This window comes from Notothenia rossii, assembly GCF_949606895.1.
Source record: "Notothenia rossii genome assembly, chromosome: 11".
Taxonomy (NCBI): domain Eukaryota; kingdom Metazoa; phylum Chordata; class Actinopteri; order Perciformes; family Nototheniidae; genus Notothenia; species Notothenia rossii.
This window is the reverse complement of record NC_136910.1, coordinates 19,208,093-19,229,546: the sequence shown is the minus strand read 5'-3', so window position 1 is coordinate 19,229,546 and position 21,454 is coordinate 19,208,093. Positions and strand designations below refer to the sequence as shown.

The window sequence follows — 21,454 nt, the reverse complement described above, 5'->3', positions numbered from 1 at the left end:
GATGCAAGCTTGTACCTTTCCCCCTTAAATACCACATTTGTCGTATGTTAAGATCTTATTTAAGATCCCCCCTTTGCTTTAGAACAGAATACACTAGGTGAATAGAGTGGCTGGATTTACCCTCCACTACAGCCCTGCTAGACGCTGTGTAATCCAGCTAATGCGGATAATTCCCAGGATACATTGCGCACGGCGCGCTCCTCCTGCGTTGTCGAGGCACATCTCTGGATTGGGGGGAGTCACCCACCAGCTGAGAGGCACTTCCGGGGAGATTATGTGATCAGAGTTGGTGCTAATCTGTGGAAGTAACATGTAGTTTGACTTTTTGAATGGTTTTCGAAGGAAAACAACTCCTCTGTCTTCTTCTTATTAGAAATTGTGATTCCTCGCAGCTTCTTTAACGCCTAATGAGACACTATTTGGATTTATCAGGCGCAGAGGACTGCAACAGATGATGAGAGAAGGGGGTTAATTTCAGGTAAGACTCATTTCATGGCTTTAAAAACACAAAGTTAAGTTTGAATTCTGATGGGAATAACCCAACCAAACCATCAGAATTGTTCATATATCTTAAATGTTTATATGCAGTTATCTCTGTCGTGTATGCACCCTGGCTCCTGTCACTATTGTTAATATACAACATTTGTTTGGTTACAATAGTCTTCCTTTTCTCTGCTGGGTTTAGATAAGAGCGTTTGCAGCCCTGACTATTTCACATGGGCCCTGAAGGACTTGAGTGGCATTAAGGATGTGGGAAACATTCCCGCATATAGGTCATGTCTCATGAGACAGGTGCATATGATAACCAAAGGTAAAACAAAAGCTGGACCAAAGCTCCAGTCTAATTTCAAGAAATAATTATTTGTGACTTTTGCAATTTAAGTTAGTGTGGGAGCCAATTTGTTACATTCGGGCCACTGAGTTAATGGAACTGGCTGCTAATAACGAACCATTTTCACTAAAGTATACCAGTGTAGCGGCTTTCTTATTGAGCTTTATAAATTCATTGTCTGTCAAAACATAGAGTGTGACACGTGTGTAACAGGCAACGTCTCTAACAATCACACACATTTACAGCTGACAGCACACAATATTCCTCCCTCCAGGTGATGTACATGTCTCATATTCTAGATTATAAACGGAATCCTTTGCAATTTGTGGAGGTAATGTCTACACCCATTCATAATTATACGTCCATAATCTTTAATTGGCTGCATTTTTTTCAAAGAAGCAAGATTATATCACTGTCATAATCTCTGTATCCTACCCCATTCTCTGGCACCATGCAGTTTGGAGGCTGTTGCCAAAATGCATCCTCCACCTCAGCTGACTTTCCTTTTGTTGCCTCCCGTTTGGGAGCTCTTGGTCTGCTCTATTCTGGTTCAAATAAGAGCAAATGTGGCATTCTGACAATAAGAGTCTTTGAACAGCCCTTGAAATACTTTATTGCATTTTAAAAGTTACTTCAAATGATTTGACATTTTATTAAAGTGCATGACCTCAACTGCACGCAACTGTGAAACGTGTACTTTAAACAATATATTTCTAGATTTCAAACGGAAGTTTGAAAATTGTTAGGGTTGCAAAGGTGAGTTGCGTTTTAAGAAAAGTTAAATAATAATACTTTGTACGCTAAGTAAATGCCTTGTGGCAAATGTAAAGTAACTTCATCGCCATCCAGTGACATCCAAACCAAATTTTACGTACAATATTCTTTGTGTTCCTTCCTGACTAAGCGAGCTCAGAATCGTGTAAATCCTTTCATCCTGTTTCCACCACATGCTGTTATCTCTGAGGTCAGCTACTCCCATCCTCTCCTGCCTTACATAAGAGCAAGCCGGTCTGCTCCTGCCCAAACTCATAGGGAAATCAGCCCTGTTGTAAGGCTTCATTCATTTTGATCAATTAAGATGGCCTATATTGTGTCTTCAGTAGTGATGTTACAAAAACATCTGTGTTTAAATGTATATAAAATACAGTAAAATACAAATGACAGAATGATAAAAAATTCAAAACTTGAGTGAATAAAATAAGGTTTGCATATTAAATAATAACCACAATATTGCATACAGTGGCCCGTATAATCTAAAAGAAAATGTCCCAATTTTCCTCATTGCAAACCAATTGTGATCACTGTCTCACACACATGTTGCTGCTATTGAAGCCTCAAGGTTTGCTTTTAAAAAGTGCATGACGTTATTATTGTTCAGCACGTATGCCAGTTCCTGTATCAGCGCTCCCTGACCCTTCATGTCCGAGAAGCTAAAAACAAACCCTGAAAAACCAATTAAGCAAACGTTACTAATCCTGTCCTTGCAGACGGTGTAGGCGGTGGTGTTGTACAGTATCCCGTCCAATAACGTTCATTCAGTCTTATTACATAAACAAGAGCCCAAATTACCAAACCAATCAATACTGTGACACAAACATAACATATTCTTCTTCTTTTTATTCTTTAAACAATGTTGGATACATTCTCTTTTGCCTACTAACCCTAAAATAACTGGTATAACAATATTTTTGCACTACAGCATTACTCAAAAATGATCATTATAAGCTTCAATGCAAGGATTTAGAGCATTCTAGGGTGTTTGTCTTTTTTTAACATTTTTAAAAAACTCAAAATTAAGAGATTATTCCATGACAGCTACTATATGAATGACTACATTATCATAAATTGTTCCTATTTTTACTTCTAACGCAATAAAAAAGGAAAATGGTGGCGGCTGAAGCTAGTTCCATCATGTTAACCTGCATGATTATCTGCCAACAAACTTCGTTTCAGCCATATTTATATAGAAAATGTACTGTATCAATTGGTCTGGTTTCGGCATGAATATAGTTTTCGGGGTAGAGCTCAGTGTGGGGACTTTAGATCCAGAGTGACCTGGATGAGGATGTACAAAGTGTATCCAGGTAGTGGTAACTGGATTACCCAGAGTTCCATCTCACCTGCTGCTCTGTTGAGCTGTTTAACACTTTCACTTCGGTTCCCTGCTTGTAGGGCCATCTTGTTGGCAATCATTAGCTTTTCAGCAACCATAGAGCAGTAATTATCAAACGTTTTTTATTAGGAAAACAATCCAACTTCTCAATTGTGATTATTTTCAGTTTTCCTCTGTAGTATAACATTGGTAATAAATGGAATGTCACCACAAGGCCAAACTTGCGACGACCATTTTTGCTCAATCAGAAAAAAAACTAATCAGAAATATGAAAAAAAACGTTATTTGCTGCTCTACCTCAGAAGTCTTTAAGCCATTTAAGAAAAGCATCCTGCAAAGCCTCTTTTATGTGTCTTTCTATTTGTTTTTAATTATATCATTAACAATATGATCTCTCCACAATCAGGCTATCAGGGAGGGGAATCTAAAGTCTGAAATGGAATCTTACGGATCATCACTGAACCGCAGCCAGTCCCTCGCGAGCGGCCTGGAGAAGTCTTCCCCGAAATGGAAGCCCTCCCATTCTCGGAGCAGCAGCACCGTGTCATCCAGACAGGTGAGTCACAGTTCACCTCAACAGAGGGGGTTATGGGTATATGCATTTAATTGTTTCTTGTTTAAGGGGAGTTGAATGTTATATCGGTTACAATTCAACCACGATAATATGTGACTTTTGTTGTAGTTTAAAATACCCTATCTTTATTTTGGATAACAGTTGTTATTTTTGCATGAAACCGCTGATATTAGTGAGCAGGTGCTTTGGCTGATTAGGTGAGAGCGAGAAGCAGGGGAAATCAGTTAAATCAATGCTATCTAAATGTGTCATCATTGTGTCACATTTTCCAAGCCTTACAAGATACATCCAGAATGCACATTGTCAAACAACACTTAAAATGGTCTTACAATAAAAGTTATACCTGTTCACAAATCTCAAATATATTATTCTCGGATATTCAAAATTCAACAAAATACAAAGATTACTCATATATATTAGTTAAATAAAATGAAATAAAGGAAATACATTAAATAGTCCCTTTATCCTTTTCCTGACAAAGTTAATTCATGTACATTTCAGCAGAATATAATGTTTTGTCACGCTATTGCATGAAAAAGCTGACAAAAACATGAAATAGTATGTCAAATAATAAAAAGAAAATGGGACTCACACATGTCACCCAATCCATTTCTTTGTGTTTTTATTTGATCCTACCCATGCTGTTTAGGTTATCAAAGACTGGGAGGTGATTGACGACCTTCAGGTAGAAACTCAGCCTGGAGGTGAGAACCCTCCTGACACGACCATCCCAGGGATCTGTGAGGGATATCTCCTGAAAAGGAGGAAGTGGCCACTGAAAGGTTGGCACAAGGTGAGAAAATCATCCACTCTCTCATTTTGTATGTTCATTTTTAGTAATGAAGGAATCGATTTCAAGCAGATGATGTTCAACCTTTTCTTTCAGCGATACTTTGTCTTGGAAGCCGGGTACTTGCGTTACTCCAAAAACCAACATGATGTAAGTGAACACAGTTAATGACATTTTGTTCCCCCTACTTAATATAAGGAATGACTGATTTTAATTTCCTCTTAAGGTCACCATTGGAAGAGTCCAGGGCTCTTTAGATGTGAGCCTGGCAGTCATGACAGTAAACAAGAAGTCCAATCGGATTGACTTGGACACAGGAGACATTCTTTACCACTTAAAGGTAAATTAACATACTTTTCAAACCAACAATCGGTTTGGCGTCAGAATTAAAAAGCTTAACACATGCATTTCTTGTTCCTCCAAGGCAAAGAGCCATGAGCTCTTCTACATTTGGTTTACCAAGCTGCAAGCCCACCGCCTGTACAAGAAGGCGGTTCATGGTCACAGCGGCATCCTGCTCACACACGGAGGTGCAGCTGGACAAGCTCAGAGAAATGGAGATCTGGTGAATATAAAATTAGAGTTGCTAACAGAACAATGTTTAAAGCCGACTCATATTAACCTCGTGTCCTTTTTCCGTCTGTATTTTGGTCATCAGAGCTCCACAGGGATGCTGCCCTCCGCTAACACCGCTGTGAACAGCAAAGTGTCGGCCTGGCTGCAGCACAGTCACAACCCAGACACCTGTGTGCAAGGTAGTTTCATGTATAATATATATTAAATATATTATAATTTATATATCCGTTACCTACCCTTTAAATCGTAAAGAAGACAGTTTGTTTTGCATGTTTCCTTGGTGAACAAAAAATCCAAAAGTGTTTATGAATTAAAGTAAAGGGGGCCACAGTACCGTATATAGGGAGACTGTTCATGCAATAGTCTTTTTAAAGATGTGGTCTTAGATAACATTTGGAATATACTGACAGGTTGTGTGAGAGTTTATAAACAGAATATTTTGATATGATTTTGAGAGTTTTCTTATTTTTAAGTTTTCCTCAAGAAATCAAGATAACAATGGGTTATTAAATCACGTACAAACAATTGTTATGAGCATGATATATGATATTAAGGGGAACATTTGTGCGTAAATCATATACATTTTCTCAAAGGTATGTCAAGTGAATTACGTGGTGGGAAATGTAAGCGATACATAGACAATTTGGAATAAATAGGACGATATCTCTAGTTTAGGTGCATCGGTTTTGATTTTTTTTCCTTAACTGTCCATCCTTAGTCTGACAGTGTTATAGTAAAGCATAAATCAATGAATCCTTGAATATTCCCCTCTGTTTTCTCCCAGAGCTGAATCGTTGCCATGTGGATATTTCGGAGATAAACCGGTTAATCCAGAAGCTGCAGTTGTTGGAGGCGGGCCAGGCTGTCAATAACGGAGACCTGAGGCGCATCATCAGCACACAGGTATACTGCTGTTTCTGAGTAACATGACATGAAATTAAAAACATTTATGGCAATACAATATCTTTTTTGTTTTTTATTTTCTAGAATCTGTTGCTTGAGAAGCCAAAAAAGCCGAGGTCAGGGAAGATTTGGCACTCTCGCACATTATCCAGAGTGGAGGCCCTAGGAAAGGTAAGAATGCTCTTTAACTTACTAACTGTATTGAAATCCTACATTTATTATTCTACTGATAATTGACTTAGAACATATAGAATTGAAGAATTTGATATCCCGGTCCTCCTCTGAAATTGCGTTGTATTTCTTATCCAAAGCCTATTCGTGGGATAACTAAATCGGTGAGTGGGAATGGGCTTAGAAAACTTGATTCATAAGAATTATTAAATTTTCTGAAAATGAATAATATGTTTCATTATGTGTGTTTCAGTGTTGTAGACCCCTTACCTCTAAAGCACTTCAAAAACCATGTTTTCCCACAGAACAGGGTTCAGAAATGACATGAATTTGAAAATGTCAGTAAATAAATAGATCAATCAAGTAAACCTGCATATTCTTTAGATGCTAGACTTTCAATCCTGTGTTGTTGGTTGTCTATCCTAGACAATGGATAGTCGTAGTACTGCAGGCTAATTTATTATTAAACATAAATGACTTAAACTTAAAGTGCCTTAAAGGGAACAATGTCAAATAGCTTGCGGGACAGAACATCAGCAGGGCTGTGGTACTAAAGGTCCAGGTTTAAGCCATAAATAAAGTAGTCAACCGGATGTTCTAAATGTTAATAAGTCCTACAATATATTTGATTGTACCAGATCGATCACAAACATTGTTGTATTAATCTTTTCTGTTTTATCTTTGTATTTCTTTACTGTCATCTAGAGTTTTATTATTTCTCCTATCTCTTTGTCTTTCCGCCATTTTCCCTTAAGAAACTCTTAAGCCTCTTAAAAGTCCTCCTCCCTGCTTCTTATAGTTGGTCACTTTAGGAGCTCTCTTAGGAAGTATAATGCTTTGTCAATAACCTTGATCTTTACAACGATATAGTCTCAACTGTATGGGGAAAATCTTAGAAAGATATTGCAATTATGAGGTTCTTAAAAAGTGGATGCGTTGAGCAATTTTTGTTGCTTTGCCAAAGTAATATAATCTTTACAAATGTTCTGTTCACCTTCCTAGCTGTCCTCCAGTCACCTGGGAAGCTCGCCTCAGCTCGGTGCGTCCGTCCCCTCTATCCCAGACTACGTCTACTCCCAGCTGTCCCCTCCCACTGTCACATCCCCTGAGGGCAAGAAGGTCCACCAGGACATCTGCACCATATCGCTAAGAGGTCAGAAAAACACATACATGCATTTATACACTCAGGTACACATGGATCCTCACAATGTTCCATTTTAAAAGAGCAAAATCCAATAAAGATTAGAGAATCTACAGTAGTGTCCATCTTGATTGCTATTATTTTAAATGTTGAGTCAGTGTCCTTGTTTGTTTTAAACATATTTATTAAACCTCATCTGGTTTTTTTGGCAAGTATTGGTTACTTCAAGTTTGGGCATTTTAGTAAAAATCTTAGTCAAATTAAAGCTAAACTATTTTAGCCTATAGTTTAAGCCAGTAAAAACAGTTTTAGTCACAGATTATATTGAAGATTTTAACCACGATATCACCTTGTTTTTTCTCCTAAGCCCTATTTCTTAATTGGTAATTTTAAAGGTCTCCTATCATGCAAAATGCTGTCTTTTATACATAAATATATGTCCCCAGTGTGTCAGGGATTTCACAAAGTGTCAGAAAATACAACCCTTTCTCTTTTCCTTCGAGAAAAATGGGGGTACAAACGGAGCTGATCCAGATTTGCGTCCGATATGACGTAATATCGGAAATGTGGACCCACGGCCCTATCGGAAACGTTGCTATCAGAAACAATGCCTGACGTGTTTTGGAAGTAATATGGTCTTTGTTTACATTAGCAAACATCGCTAACACTCAGAGCTAATGCTGTACTGGAGAGAGTATGTGTAAAAAAGCAGGAAATAAAAAGGTACTCACCTTGTGGTAAACCCGCAAGAGAAAAAGCATTTGAGTTTCATACTGTTTCAGAAATGATCCTTGATGTGGTTATGAACATGATATGGCGTTTCATCACGGTTTCATCCTCCACCCGCTTCTTTTTTTAATTTAATTATCAGGGCTGAAACAGAGGGATATGAGGGATGTTTGGTATTTTGAGTAAAACACATCAGACATGTTTTTTATATTTTTTATTTTTAGAGACCCATAATAAATGCCTAAAAATAGCATGATAGGAGATCTTTAATTGAATTAAGTACGTTATTCTGACTTTTCCTGTCTTTGCATATTGTGTTTGGCCACTGTATTCCTGATATGGATAGAAACAATAACTATAAATGATTATTATCCTATAATCCTTATATGTCAAGTTTAATTTCTGAACAACATTTGAGTCAATTTCCTTCAATAGTATTGTATGTTAAACTTCACATTGATGCCATCTTAACATTGTGTCAGTTTATTCATATAAATAACTATAGTTGACTAACATATTTAGCTATAGTTTCAATAGAAAAAACTTCTATTTCTGTTCCAGAAATATGATTATGCAAGGCGGAAAATGTTAAAGATGTTCAGAATCTGAAAAGAATCTGCATCAACCTTTCCTCTCAGACTTCTCTTCTCTTTCCTCCTCAGTGCTTGCCTCTCTGAAGTCAGTGCATGAAACTCTGTCCCAGGAGAGGCAGAAGCTGCAGGAGATCTGGGAGCCGAACAACATCCACCAGTCTAACACGTTAGCAGAGGTGAGATTCATGCTGCACCTGTCACCTGGATCTTCTAGAACAGGGGTGGTCAACCCGCGGCTCTCGAGCCGCATGTGGCTCTTCAGTTCATATCGAATTTTATATGTGTGAGTTTGGGGGAGAGACACTGACTCCTGACTAGTGTTGCACGGCGTACCGATACTTGAAAGGTATACCGCGATACCCTGCCGTTAAAAACGTTACTATTCCTCCGTTTCATTAGTATCGGTACTTTAAGAATGACGGGGGACAGTACTCCGGTGAGAAAGCGCCGTTTTAATAAGAGCCGTGTGTGTTCAGCGCTCTGCTTCCAATCCCTGCAGCAGCCGTGCCTGCAGTCCCTCCCCTCTCTCGTGCACGCGCTAGTTGCCAGAGCATGTGAGAAAACGAGAAGCCTGCAAGTGGTGGTGCAACTGCCGCTGCGCCTCGGCTTGTTGACAAAAAAGACGCCAGAAGCGAAATTTTGATGTATTTTAGCTATATCTCTGACAGTGAGGGCAAGCCTACGGACACCACAAGGCCTGTCTGTAAGAAATGTATTAATTTGATTTAATACGAATTCTTCTCATTTATTTTATTTATTGAATGCTGATAATTCTGACGTAATTTGGCCGGTCAAAGTTGTTTGGGCTCGGATAAAATCGCTCCGTTACTTTCGTCCCGTGTTACTTTCGTCCCGTGTTACTTTCGTCCCGTGTTACTTTCGTCCCCGCTCTCCCTACGTGTGTATGTGTGGTGTCAGGTGTCAGTATGAGAGGATGACAGCGCGTCTAATTTTGATGTGGCCCAAGAGCCAATCACAATAATACCTGCGATGCAGTGAACCAATCACCTTTGAGGTGGGGGAAACCTATCGTTGATTAAAAACTATCCAGTGTTTCCCCTACCATTGTCTTGGAGGGGCGCTGCGCTCAGCCAACGGAGCCCCACGCCCCCCTGAAATTCAAGGTGTTTAAAAAATATATATAATTATTTTTTTTATATATAGCACCAAATTGCAAATAAAGTATAACTACTGTCACTTTTCACATTGAACATGTGCTCTTTTATTAAATAAACTAAACACTTTCATTTTAAGTTGTGAGTTTATTGTTTTTGACCAAACACTGATGCATTAATCAATAACAATAATCCACAGCTCCTCTCTCTGCTCCAGAGGATTTAAAAAGAAAATATCCCAATGCCACAAAAATGCATCAGTGACGTGGTTGAAATCTTGTTTCCAGAAAACAAAAAACTGAAACAAGCGGTATCAGTGACTGTGTGTTTGATGTGGCTCTTTGCAGTAACATAGAAAAAATGTGGCTCTTAACCTCTGACTGGTTGGCCACCCCTGTTCTAGAACATATTCCCCTGTGGGTTTGATGGCTGGTTTTTTCTTCCTCTTTCTATTTCTCCATGGATAGCCTGCAGCGGCGTCACACTTATCCCACAGGCCTCCCTCAGTGGCAGACTCGGCTGCAGAGTATTTTGACGCCAGCGCTGACGTGATTTGTGATGGTTCCTCTGAGGTGTCTGATGAATCAGGACTCAGTGATGGAAGCACCACCAACTCTGAGCCAGAGGAAGGACATGGTGAGTACATGTACACGAATGACTGCCTTTGCAATGTACATAAGATAGAAGGGAGCTGGATATCAGTGTTATATTGTAATCAGTCTTTTTTAATAATAATAATAATAATACATTTGATTTGTATAGCACACTTTAAAAACAACATCCTCTCAAAGTGCTTCACAATTTGATGAGAGAAAAAAAGTTATCTAAGAAACATATGTAATAAAAACATTTTTAAATAAAATACATACAAAACTAGGGAGCTGAGTTCATTTAGACTGCTAAGCAAACCTAAAATAAACTTTGTTAGGTCAAAAATAACGTTAAATAATTTTAATTTTCTTTTTGCTATTTTGAACAGATTACATATGGGCTCTCGGTTCATAGAGTGGGTCAAATCAATTTATAAAAATCCTAAAGCAGCGGTCATCACTAACTGCAGTTCCTCAGATTTGTTTTCATTAACAAGGGGGACAAGACAGGGATGTCCACTGTCACCTTTGTTTTTTGCTATTGTGAGCATAGCAAAAATGTGGCTTTAAATACTTAGGAATAAATATAACACCACACCTGGATAATCTGTTTAATTGACTCATTGACAAAATCAAACAGGATTTATCTAAATGGTCCACATTACCAATATCACTGCTAGGAAGAATCAATGTTATACAAATGAATATTCTACCGAGATGTAATTTTCTTTTTCAAAGGTTACCATGTTATTTATCCGCTGATTATTTTAAATCTCTCAATAGACATATTTCAAAAATGTATCTGGTGTAATAAAAAACCAAGAATCAAGTTACTTACTCTTATGAAACCAGAAACCTTGGGGGGGTCTTGGTCTTCCCAACTTTCAACACTACTTCTGGTCAGCTCAATTAAGAAATGTAATATCTTGGTCACTGGGAAGACAGGATTCACTATGGGTTCAGATAGAAGCCAATGTCTTTGACCCGTTGCCAGTGGAAACTCTTATATTTGTTAAAGATTTCAATAAGGTGAAAAATATGGCCAAATGTTTTCCAGTGCTCAATACACTTTTAGCCTGGAGGGACTGTACAAAAAAAAGTTCATGTTGACTCTGGTATTTCCATCTTTTCTCCTATTTTGAACAATCCTGATCTTAGCAAATACTTGTTGTCAATCAATATAAACAAATGGACGAGATCAGGTATAAAGCAATTGAAACATTTGTTTCATAAAGATATAACATTGAAATCATTTAATGATTTAAGAGCAGAATATGGCATTTCAAATAAGAATTTCTTCAGATACCTGCAAATTAGGAACGTGATCCAATCAATTATCAAAGGCAATAAACTGAGATCGGGATTGTTAGAAGAGGAGGAGATATTGATGTCATCGAGCACGATCAAAGGTCAAATTGGTGAACTGTATGCAATTTTTTCTAAAAGTAGTGAGTGTACTGTGATATTACAATGTAAATTAAATGGCATCGATTATTGTACACTATAATGAAATAAAAAGACTTGTAAAAAAAATTAAAAAAATTTAAACTAATTTGTGTTTTTTTCCTGGAAACTCTGAACTTCAATATTTTTGTGTGTGCATAAAGACCTTTCCCAATTATTATTTTAGGTGTTTAAAGTGAAAACTAGATTTCCCCCCCCAGCATTTTAACAAATGTTAGCAGGCTAACTCACAAACTGAAAATGGTAAACATTATACCTGCTAAAAGTCAGTGTATTAGCATTTAGCTCAAAGCTTTGCTAAATTAAACTGAACAGAGCTTTTTCTGTGATTATTATTATTTCATTTCACTGTCATTACAGCATCGGCCACCAGGAAGTACCGTGCTAGCATTCACAGGAGTCCAAACGGTGTCGTTCCCAGGAGCACCGGCTGGCGAACGACACTGCCCGCTCCATGTCCGGACAACAGCCACGTGGGCCTCATGGCCATCCTCTACAATAACATAGGCAAGTCTCACCACTCTGTAATAACATAGACATTTTGTGTATAGACACATAGCAGTTTTCTAATGTGCTCTGTATCCTCAGGTAAAGACCTGGCTCGGGTCTCCATGCCTGTTCCTCTCAATGAGCCTGTTACCCTGCTGCAGAGGCTGTGTGAAGAGCTGGAGTACAGTGAGCTGCTGGACACTGCCAACAACACCCCAGACCCCTACCAGAGGATGGTAGGAATAATATCATCTATAAGGCACATTGGGGAACATGTCACCACTATAACCTAAGCAGATTTGATGCATATGCACCTGCTAAGAAGAACGTTTCATTAAAATATATAAAGACTACAGTCTAGGATTGCATGACTGAATTTAAATGCAGTGCAGCTGTCTTTACTATTTTTAAATTGACCAAAATGAATGTTTAAGATATGCTTCCTGTCTTGTCGCTGCACACAGAATGAGCAGTGAAAATGTCATATATATTTTTTGTAAATAAACAACAAGGAGGGTTATGTCACAACTAACAACAATGTCTATTTCACATCCTCATCCTCCTTTTTCTAGATGCATTTAAAAGAAGCTCAGAGACTTAAAATACATTATCAAAAATAAGCCAAAGTATCTGAGAATGAGATATAAGGGAATGGAAATGTGTGCAATATTTGTTTACTTTGAAATAATGCTGTATCTGGGTGAAGCAAACTGAGAGACAAGATACCTAAACGAAGCAAAGTTGGCTAAACAAAATGAAAAGTTACTTTTGTTTTCTTCGTAGTTTGCACCAATTACAGATGCAACTGTTCACGTTATTTTATTTCTAACAGGTTTACATTGCTGCCTTCGCTATCTCTGGTTACTCCACTGCGACGTTCAGGAACCGCTACAAGCCCTTTAACCCGGTGCTGGGGGAGACTTACGAGTGCGTCAGAGAGGACCGGGGCTTCAGCTACATCAGTGAGCAGGTATCTCAGGAAGAACTTCACCAACACATTTATTACAGGATATCTGATTCAGGAAGATCTTTAAGAGCTCTGAATGGCCACTGCATGGGACCGTAGATGATTAGGCTGACTATGGGGAATCACCATTTATCCCCCATAATCCCCCTAAATTAAGATGGATCCCCCTTGGTGTAATGAAGCAGCTCAGACACACAGAGCTGCACAAATCAGCAGAGTGATTTATGGCTGTAATAAAATAACGGTAACTAATCATGTTATTAAAAATTAAAAATTAAAAACACATCATTTATCGTGGAGTGAAAATTAATTAAATGACTGTCCTCGACGAAGCAATTCATCTCTACAACAGTATTTTAGTGATGTAGCTCTTAGAAAAATAGAATTTCAGAGAGGCACATTGACATTTAGGTGACTTATTATACAGTCATAATTGTGTATTTCTTATAGACTAAACACTTTTTACTGTTATACACATTTATCAGTTAAGCAGTTAAATATCATTATACAATGGATCTGCTAATATCATTGATTATAATTCCTGGTATGTGATCAGAATTAACGCTTCAATTTTTTCTGTATTATCTACCATAACAATAAAGGCTCTTTATGTTGTAAGGTGTTACCAAAGCCACTGGTTAAATAATTGTGGGTAAGGTAGTCCACAGGTTTTGACACAGAAGGCATGGCATAACAAATATGTTGTCTCTGATTCAGCTTTTGCATTTGCTGCAGCACCAATTAAGGAGCGATGCTTAAAAGCAAACACAATATAATGGTTATCTCATAAGTTTACAAGCTCAACTCAAATGATAGCTAGTGTCAATACAATGCGTTCCCTCTATAATACTCATTGAGTATCATTTGTATTATTTATTTCTTCACCAGGTCTGCCACCATCCCCCCATCTCTGCCTGCCATGCTCACTCAGAGAACTACTCCTTTTGGCAAGGTGAGACTCTTCAGATTCCTAATTAGTTTCAGTTGGTCAATCTAATGCCAGGCTTACAACACTTGTTTATTTGAATTCCTAAACAGACCAGCGATGGAAAAATAAATTCTGGGGGAAGTCACTTGAGATTCTGCCAACAGGGATGGTCAATGTGACTCTGTCAAGGTAAACAGATTAAACCTGGCTATCTGTATTTACTACGTGGCCTCTGTTGGATGAGGCATGACACTGACTAGATCTATTATATGTGATGGATTAAATGTGAGATGCACCATACTGTACTTTATGTGAAGCGATCAAGGTTATCTACCATTGGAAATAAGTTGAGATCAATGAGACATGAAATACCTTCACTGAGTATCACTGTTTTAAAATACAGTCAAGATATCCCTAAAAACAACTATCCATATTTTTCTCATGGCTTCAAGAACCAAAGCGTTTAATATTATGATTTCCTAATTTTTGGGATTATTATTTGTTATTTTCAACTTTATTTGACAGTTAATAGTGTTGAGATAGACAACTTACGGTGGAAGGAGAATGTTGGAACACACAACAAATATCCCTGGCTTGGATTGAACAAGGGACAATATAATAAATGATTTTGTCCCAGAAATATAAATAGCAATACATGTCCATTGTAATTTTCAAAAACGCAACATGTCCTCTTCCGATTGGTCATTCTGTCCAATCAAAAGTCAAAACAGTGAGTTAATTGATTGATATAATGGCGTAAAATGATGCAGAACAATGATAATGATACAAAACAAAAGACACAAATAATTCACATATTTTGCCCCTTTTCTTTGGTAAAATACTCGATTTTGGTGTTGTGTCCAGGTATGGAGATCACTATGAGTGGAACAAAGTAGTGACCTGCATCCACAACGTCCTCAGTCAGCAGCGCTATCTGGAGCATTACGGAGAAGTCACCATCAGCAACCTCAAAAGCAATGTGTGCACCTGCAAGATTACCTTCGTTAAGGTGAAATCAAAGACTTCCTGGATTACTCAGCTATTTTTTATGTTATTGCAAGCGACTTTTCTGTGTTTCGTTTCACAGCATATCTCAGGCTTTTGACATATTTGTATTCTGTTGTAGTCTCGTTATTGGGGTTCAGACACGAACAAGAATGAGGTGCAGGGCACGGTGCTGGACCAAAGTGGGAGCATCATTCACCGGTTTGGAGGTCTTTGGCATGAAGGCATCTTCTGCGACACCCTACCTACTCCAAAATGCGTCTGGAAGCCAAGTGAGTCTTTGTTCTGAGCACATGATTACAACATGTTCGTCCTTGAGGTTTTTCTTGTGTTGCTTTGATTCTGCTTTAGATGTTGAGGGTTTAAGTGGAAGTGACCTGAAATAATCAAGCGTCCTGTTGCCATAACTGCTAATCAGTGTAAATCCAGGTGTCACATTCCTGGAACAGTTCACCCAATAGGCTTCTGTCCCCTCACAGATCCCCAGCCGAAGGATCACCTGATCTACTACGGCTTCTCGGACTTCGCCATGGATCTGAATGAACTCCCCCCAGACCTGACGCCCCTCCTGCCTCTCACAGACAGCCGCCTGCGCCCAGACCAAAGGTGAGCAGAGCTAGAGACCTTAGAGCAAAGAAATGCACAATATGTTATTTTCATATAGTGGATTCATGGTAAAGTTATTCTTTAAATTCTTTCTATTTTTAAAAGGATGCTGGAGGAAGGAAATTTGGATGAAGCAGAAGCAAAAAAAGATTTTATAGAGGAATATCAGAGGGAGCGAAGAAAAGAGCTCGCCAAAAGGGGGGAAGAACATATTCCACGTTTTTTCAAGTAAGTACATTTGAATAATTAACTACCATAGCGTAATTTCTTACTGTTAATATTATTGCTAAATGTTCAAATCTAATGTTTGGTCCATGAATGTCTATACATTTTAAGTACTTTTATCCGAGTCTGGGCTTTGGCATAACAATTGGTCTGAAAATGTGTTTCCATGGTTACATGGTACAAAATATATAACGAGGCCTGCAATGTAGTATAACTTTTAGGGCCTTTAAAAGATCCGAAAACAATGAAAACTGTGCATTTCAATGTCCAAGAACTCGAGGGGATTTCATGCAATGTCTTGTTTTGTCTAACCAATAGTGCAATCCCAATAATAATATTGTGATAAACAAGAAAATAAAGAAAATACTCAATTGAGAATCTTGAATCAAAGCGACACACACATTTCTTACAATGTTCCTGTGAAAATAGATTTTCATCGAATATTGAATATTTTCTTCTTCTTCATCAGGAAAACCAAAGACTCCTGTGGACGGGACGTCTGGCTGACAAACGGGACGTACTGGAAGGTCAGAGAGAATCCAGGTTTTACTAATGTTGACAACTTAACTGTCTGGTGATCAGACAACAGAGACGATCTAAAATGCCAGATAAAAGACAGGTGTGAGAGATGTTGGACATTTGGACAGCATATATGAACCGCTCTGACAAACGTGCAGGGTGGAGATAGTGCTGCTGGTCTCTCCTCGCTCCTTGGTGTGTTCCCATGACCGGCTCATGGGAACACTCCATCAGACCCCCCAGGTCGCCCAGCATCAAGTATAGGTGAATGAACATATAAAGACTTTTTCTTGGAGTTACATTTTTTAATGCATTTCAATATTATTTTTAGACTACTCAAGCATTTATCTATTTTTGAGAATGTTATAGTTTTAGGCTGAATGTGTGAAGAACACTCTGCATTACTTGAAGCAAATGACTTGAAATACATTTATCTATCAGGTTACTAATAACCCTATCTTGTTAGCTTATTAAATGTAAACATCAAATTATGTCCTCTTCTAATGATAAGTACAATTGTTTGACTTTGTAAATGTTCATGTAAAGGGTACAATTGGTCTGTTTTATTTGGTATATTGGATTTTTTGCAGGGAATTTGCGCCTCTAAAACAATCAAGATGAGAACATTATACCTGCAGATAGTTATAATCTGCAGCCCCACTTGGCTTTACGGAGCTTTATAGTGCGTCTGACAACTTAACTGTTCTGTTTCACTATCACTGCTCTCATGGTGTCAAGTTTTCAGTGTAACCAGAAAAACTAATTTGAAAAAGTCAACCTGTCTAATAAAAAACATGGCACATGTCCTATATACATACAGTACACCATATTTACCTTAGAATTGATCATGTGTCAATGTTCAAGATGCAGGCAGGTGTACAAAAAATGAATTCTTGACCGACAGTAATTACCGATCTTGTAGGCTAATCCAGCCACAGCTACAGAATATTTACTACTAGTCGGTGTGCTGACGTAATGCATTCGAAGTACTCCAAATTGGTACTTGTTACTTTTACAATAATGATCAAAACAGCCTACTTAGAAGAGGTAATTGAAAAACCTCTGGGCTTTGCTTAGATCATATGAATGTCAAATCTGACATCTAATTTATTTATTTTTGAAAAGCAAAAATAAAACTTCAGTGTGTACTAATTTAAAAGAGGAGATAAGATATTTTTGCTCTATTTTTATGTCATTATTAGAGAATAATATCCAACTGGTTGGAAACATGTAGATATTTATATATAGTAACATCTTATCTGTGTTTTAATTTTTCTGTGGTATCAATTTATTATAACTGCACATACATGTATACTCATGGTAAATCAGACTTTTGTTTGAAGTTGATATTATCGCACAAGTTAATTCTCACATAATTTACAAGGTGTTTTTTTTTGTTAATTTGAGCAAACGTTCTGTTTACATGAAATAAAAAGATCATCAAAACAGCCGAGATTTGTCATGTGTAAGCTTTAATTTCTTGAATAAAAAAACCATACAATAAACAATTATGCCACCTTTTAATAAATAACAATTTTCCCTTATTCAGGAATCTTCCTCTCTTATTTTTGCAATGTATAAGCGCTCAATGAAAGAGTCGAAGGAGGATTATTGCTCCCTCAACATGAACAGTGCACATGGATCACACACAAATAAAATAACATGCTTGATGCTTGACCTCGTCTGGTCTCCCTTCTTCACTCCTCTATTTCTATTTTATACAGTAAAATCTCTGGAAATACAGTTCCCACACCGTCTTTTTCTCTTACTGAGGGAAATGTGTTTGAGGGAAACAAAGACTCATGGGAAAATGGTGGTATTTAGGGTTAAACATCAGGGATAGCTGATTGTAAAAGCTGATATATCCAGCAAGGGTCGTTCCTGAGGCTTCTGAAAGCATTGTTCTGCTGTTTGATGGGAGATCTTGCACTCATGTAGGTGCAGGAGTTAAAACCACACAACCAACCACAGCACGTAAAAATAAATAACTGACATCGTCCACAGGCCAGAGATCACATGAATGTTTCTGCAATGCCATCATTAAGTCTAAACTAATTTACTTTCTATTAATTGCACTTGAAACAAGAATTGTCGATAGGTTTACCTTCATAAGGTACATCAAGAATCGTCACCTTTTCCTCTGTTTGACGTCAACATAAACAGTAAATAGTAAATCTTTTGGAAACGATACACAAGCAACTTACAATATATTCTGTTTTCAGCATAAAATCAGCAATGACAAAATCATTGCCATTTAACTTTGTTATTTAAATGTTCAGGTTAAGGGCTAAACTGCCAGACAGTTTGTCCTTTTTGCATCAAAATTGTGCTCGGATCATTTTGCCAAGTGCTGCAGTCCCAGTATTTATATAATGTTAATGTAAAACCAGCAAAGCTAAGAAAAGAGCTTGAATGTGAAACCTTAATACAGGGGCACAGGATTTTTAAAATATATAGAAATGCTGAAGTCAGTAGGAGTCCAATCCAAAAGGGCTGCCTTCAAATAGTGACCAGGCACTAAACACAATGTTTGTAAAATGGTGTAATTATTCAGATTATCAAAAAAATAATAAGACAATTTAAAATCATGAATGTTTCGGCATATTTACCTACATTAAGGTCTACATTTAATTTGACATATAATTTCCCTGTCAGAAGAATTAATTGATTAGTTTAACCTTTGTTCCGTGAAGTGTAAATATATTATGTTTAATAATATTGTATGCAAGTTCCAAATGTACAAATTGAACTCCCCTTAGTCCGCAAGGCCTCTAAATTGACTGAAGAAATGTTGTATTCGTCAAACATGAAGGCTTTGAAGGAATAGCTCCACATTAAGTCAAATAACTTTACTATTTGTATTACTGAGAAATTAGAAGATTATAAACATTCTTAAATCTGTAGTAAACCAGGAGGCAGTTAGCTTAGCTTAGCATAAAGCAAAAAGACAGGTGAAAAAAGGTAGCCCTGCTGAAAAAAACTTTACCAACCGACTGCTCTTAGGCTCACAAATAAATGTTTGGTACTGTTTGTTTAAGAGTCTCAAAAACGACACTTTGTGCTTAAAGCTTGTTTTCAGGAGCTGATGAGTTAGGCTAACTGTTTCCCTCTGCGTATGATAAGATAAACAACGATCCTAGCTCAAGTTCTTTTTGTTAGCATATGTGAGTAGCATCATGCTAACATCTTAAGCAACTCTTTAAGGAGTATTATGTTTTGTTGTCTGGTTGATTTCAATATTGTAGACACACTCCACACTTCATACTTCAAACAATTGAAGGGGGATGTATATTTCACATGCAGATGAATGGTAAACAAATAATTTAAGCCTCTCAGGGGATATTAATGTCGAAGTTTAGGAAAACTTGATGACGCATTGAGGAGTTTAGCATCAATAGGCCATAAGCTATAGGTGAGTGATTTCAACATAGTGGCTCGGGGAAACATATATTAAACATTTGACCTGGGATAAACCATTGTTGATAACCTAGAACTGTGAATGTGTAATTTAAAAACTATATTCAACTCAGTAATAGACACACTGCAATACTACGCCATTAACAGATTACGGGAGTTTTCGGTTTCTAGGTATTTTAAGCTTGCAGATTTTATTTTTGATTTAATTTCTCCCTCAGAAAAGACTAAAGTAACCCTGAACTGCACCAAGCGAGTGTCTGCCTGTCGCCTCCAGTGTTGTCTGAGGCCAAGCACAACTGGAATGAGGAGCAGATCTCTGATCAGCGCCGACTGCGGCCTCACTCCTCATTTCTGTCACCAGACTGGGAGCCGGGACACTTGTCAGCCAGTGTCACGACATGATGAGCCCGAAGACTAGGGGGGAAATGCAGAGTGCCTGTCTGGTCACTTTGTGCTTCCTGTTTATCGTGGGTCTTGGGTGACAGTGCCTCGTCTTTTACCTACAGGTGCATGTAGTCATTCTGAATGACCCACTTTTGACTTGACAGCAGCTCTGTTGCTCTGCTACTACTGTACAGAAAGGGTTTGGGAAGACTTGCAGCACTACAGCAAAGAAGATTAAGATGTTGTAAATAAATGTAACCGGACGTAAAAAAGTGACAAAAGATCTCTGGTTTGTCTCCTAATCCCGAGTTCAATCTCACTCAATTGTCCGTCCCAGCATCTTTATAGTCAAGATGGCGTCTACGATAATAAAAACTGGATTAACTAATAAGGATTCTGCCTAAATGTAATTACTCATAACATTTTGGTTATGGAATCGATCAACAGATGCTTTGGTTAAAAAATGAAACTAACCTTTCAGTTTTTCAACTACAGCAATGGAACAAATGTGCCCTGAAACCAACTAGGTAAGAATTGTTTTTAGCCTACCCGCTAGCCGGAAATGCCTTTCAAAACTGGAGAGGATGTTGTTCACTTGCATGAGTGGTCCGCATGTCATTTACGTAATATAATAGGTATTTCAAAATACAGTATATTAATCAAAGGAACGATGGGATGTATTTGAGCATACAGATATGTGTGAGGGGTCAGCCTTAGACGGATATATGAACGCACATAACTGAACACATTATTACTAGGTTCAGGCCTGGCTGAGATAATGTTCATCTACAGTGCGTGCAGTTCATGTGTGTTTTAAGCAGTCACACTTCTGTCTGCCAATACTGTTTTCCAATTATGTCGTCATCAATGCTAGTATTGATTGCGGTCTTTATTTGTGTGTGTGTGTGTGTGTGTGTGTGTGTGTGTGTGTGTGTGTGTGTGTGTGTGTGAGAGTGAGACAAGAGCATTCCCAGATTCATTCACAACAGTAAGAGGCTAGGCCTTTGTTATTTGAGGCCTTTTTTCCCTTGATCGAAGCATTAGCTATGATACATGCTTGAATGCTTCAGAAACAACAAGTAACTTTTCCATGCATGATTCAATGATTGACAAATCTTAAAACTTGTGAAATTCTATTAAGTTCCCCCTGCCCAGGGTGTCGTCTTTAAATGTATCTTTTTGACAAAAATCTGAAGAAATTCAGTTCAAAATTATACCAATGTTACCACCCATGTAACCGGCTGTTAACTTTTGAAGCAGGTGACATATTAAATAATGTGTATTCTCTTAAATAATTCAATATCAAAATTGTTTTTGGTAGTT

At 37.8% G+C, this 21,454-nt stretch overlaps 1 protein-coding gene across 1 annotated transcript; it reads left to right on the top strand.

The window, feature by feature from the left end:
* Positions 1–388: 388 nt before the first annotated feature.
* Positions 389–20,579, top strand: osbpl7 (oxysterol binding protein-like 7). Its single transcript, XM_079658863.1, has 23 exons — positions 389–478; positions 3,352–3,501; positions 4,169–4,312; positions 4,406–4,459; positions 4,536–4,649; positions 4,734–4,874; positions 4,968–5,064; positions 5,670–5,788; positions 5,873–5,959; positions 6,100–6,123; positions 6,962–7,112; positions 8,492–8,598; positions 10,005–10,173; positions 11,952–12,098; positions 12,180–12,316; positions 12,913–13,050; positions 13,936–13,999; positions 14,086–14,164; positions 14,840–14,984; positions 15,102–15,252; positions 15,460–15,586; positions 15,692–15,814; positions 16,281–20,579. The coding sequence occupies exons 2-23, from the start codon at positions 3,382–3,384 to the stop codon at positions 16,387–16,389; spliced, it is 2,547 nt and encodes an 848-aa protein (XP_079514989.1). The 5' UTR covers positions 389–478; positions 3,352–3,381; the 3' UTR covers positions 16,390–20,579.
* Positions 20,580–21,454: the final 875 nt, after the last annotated feature.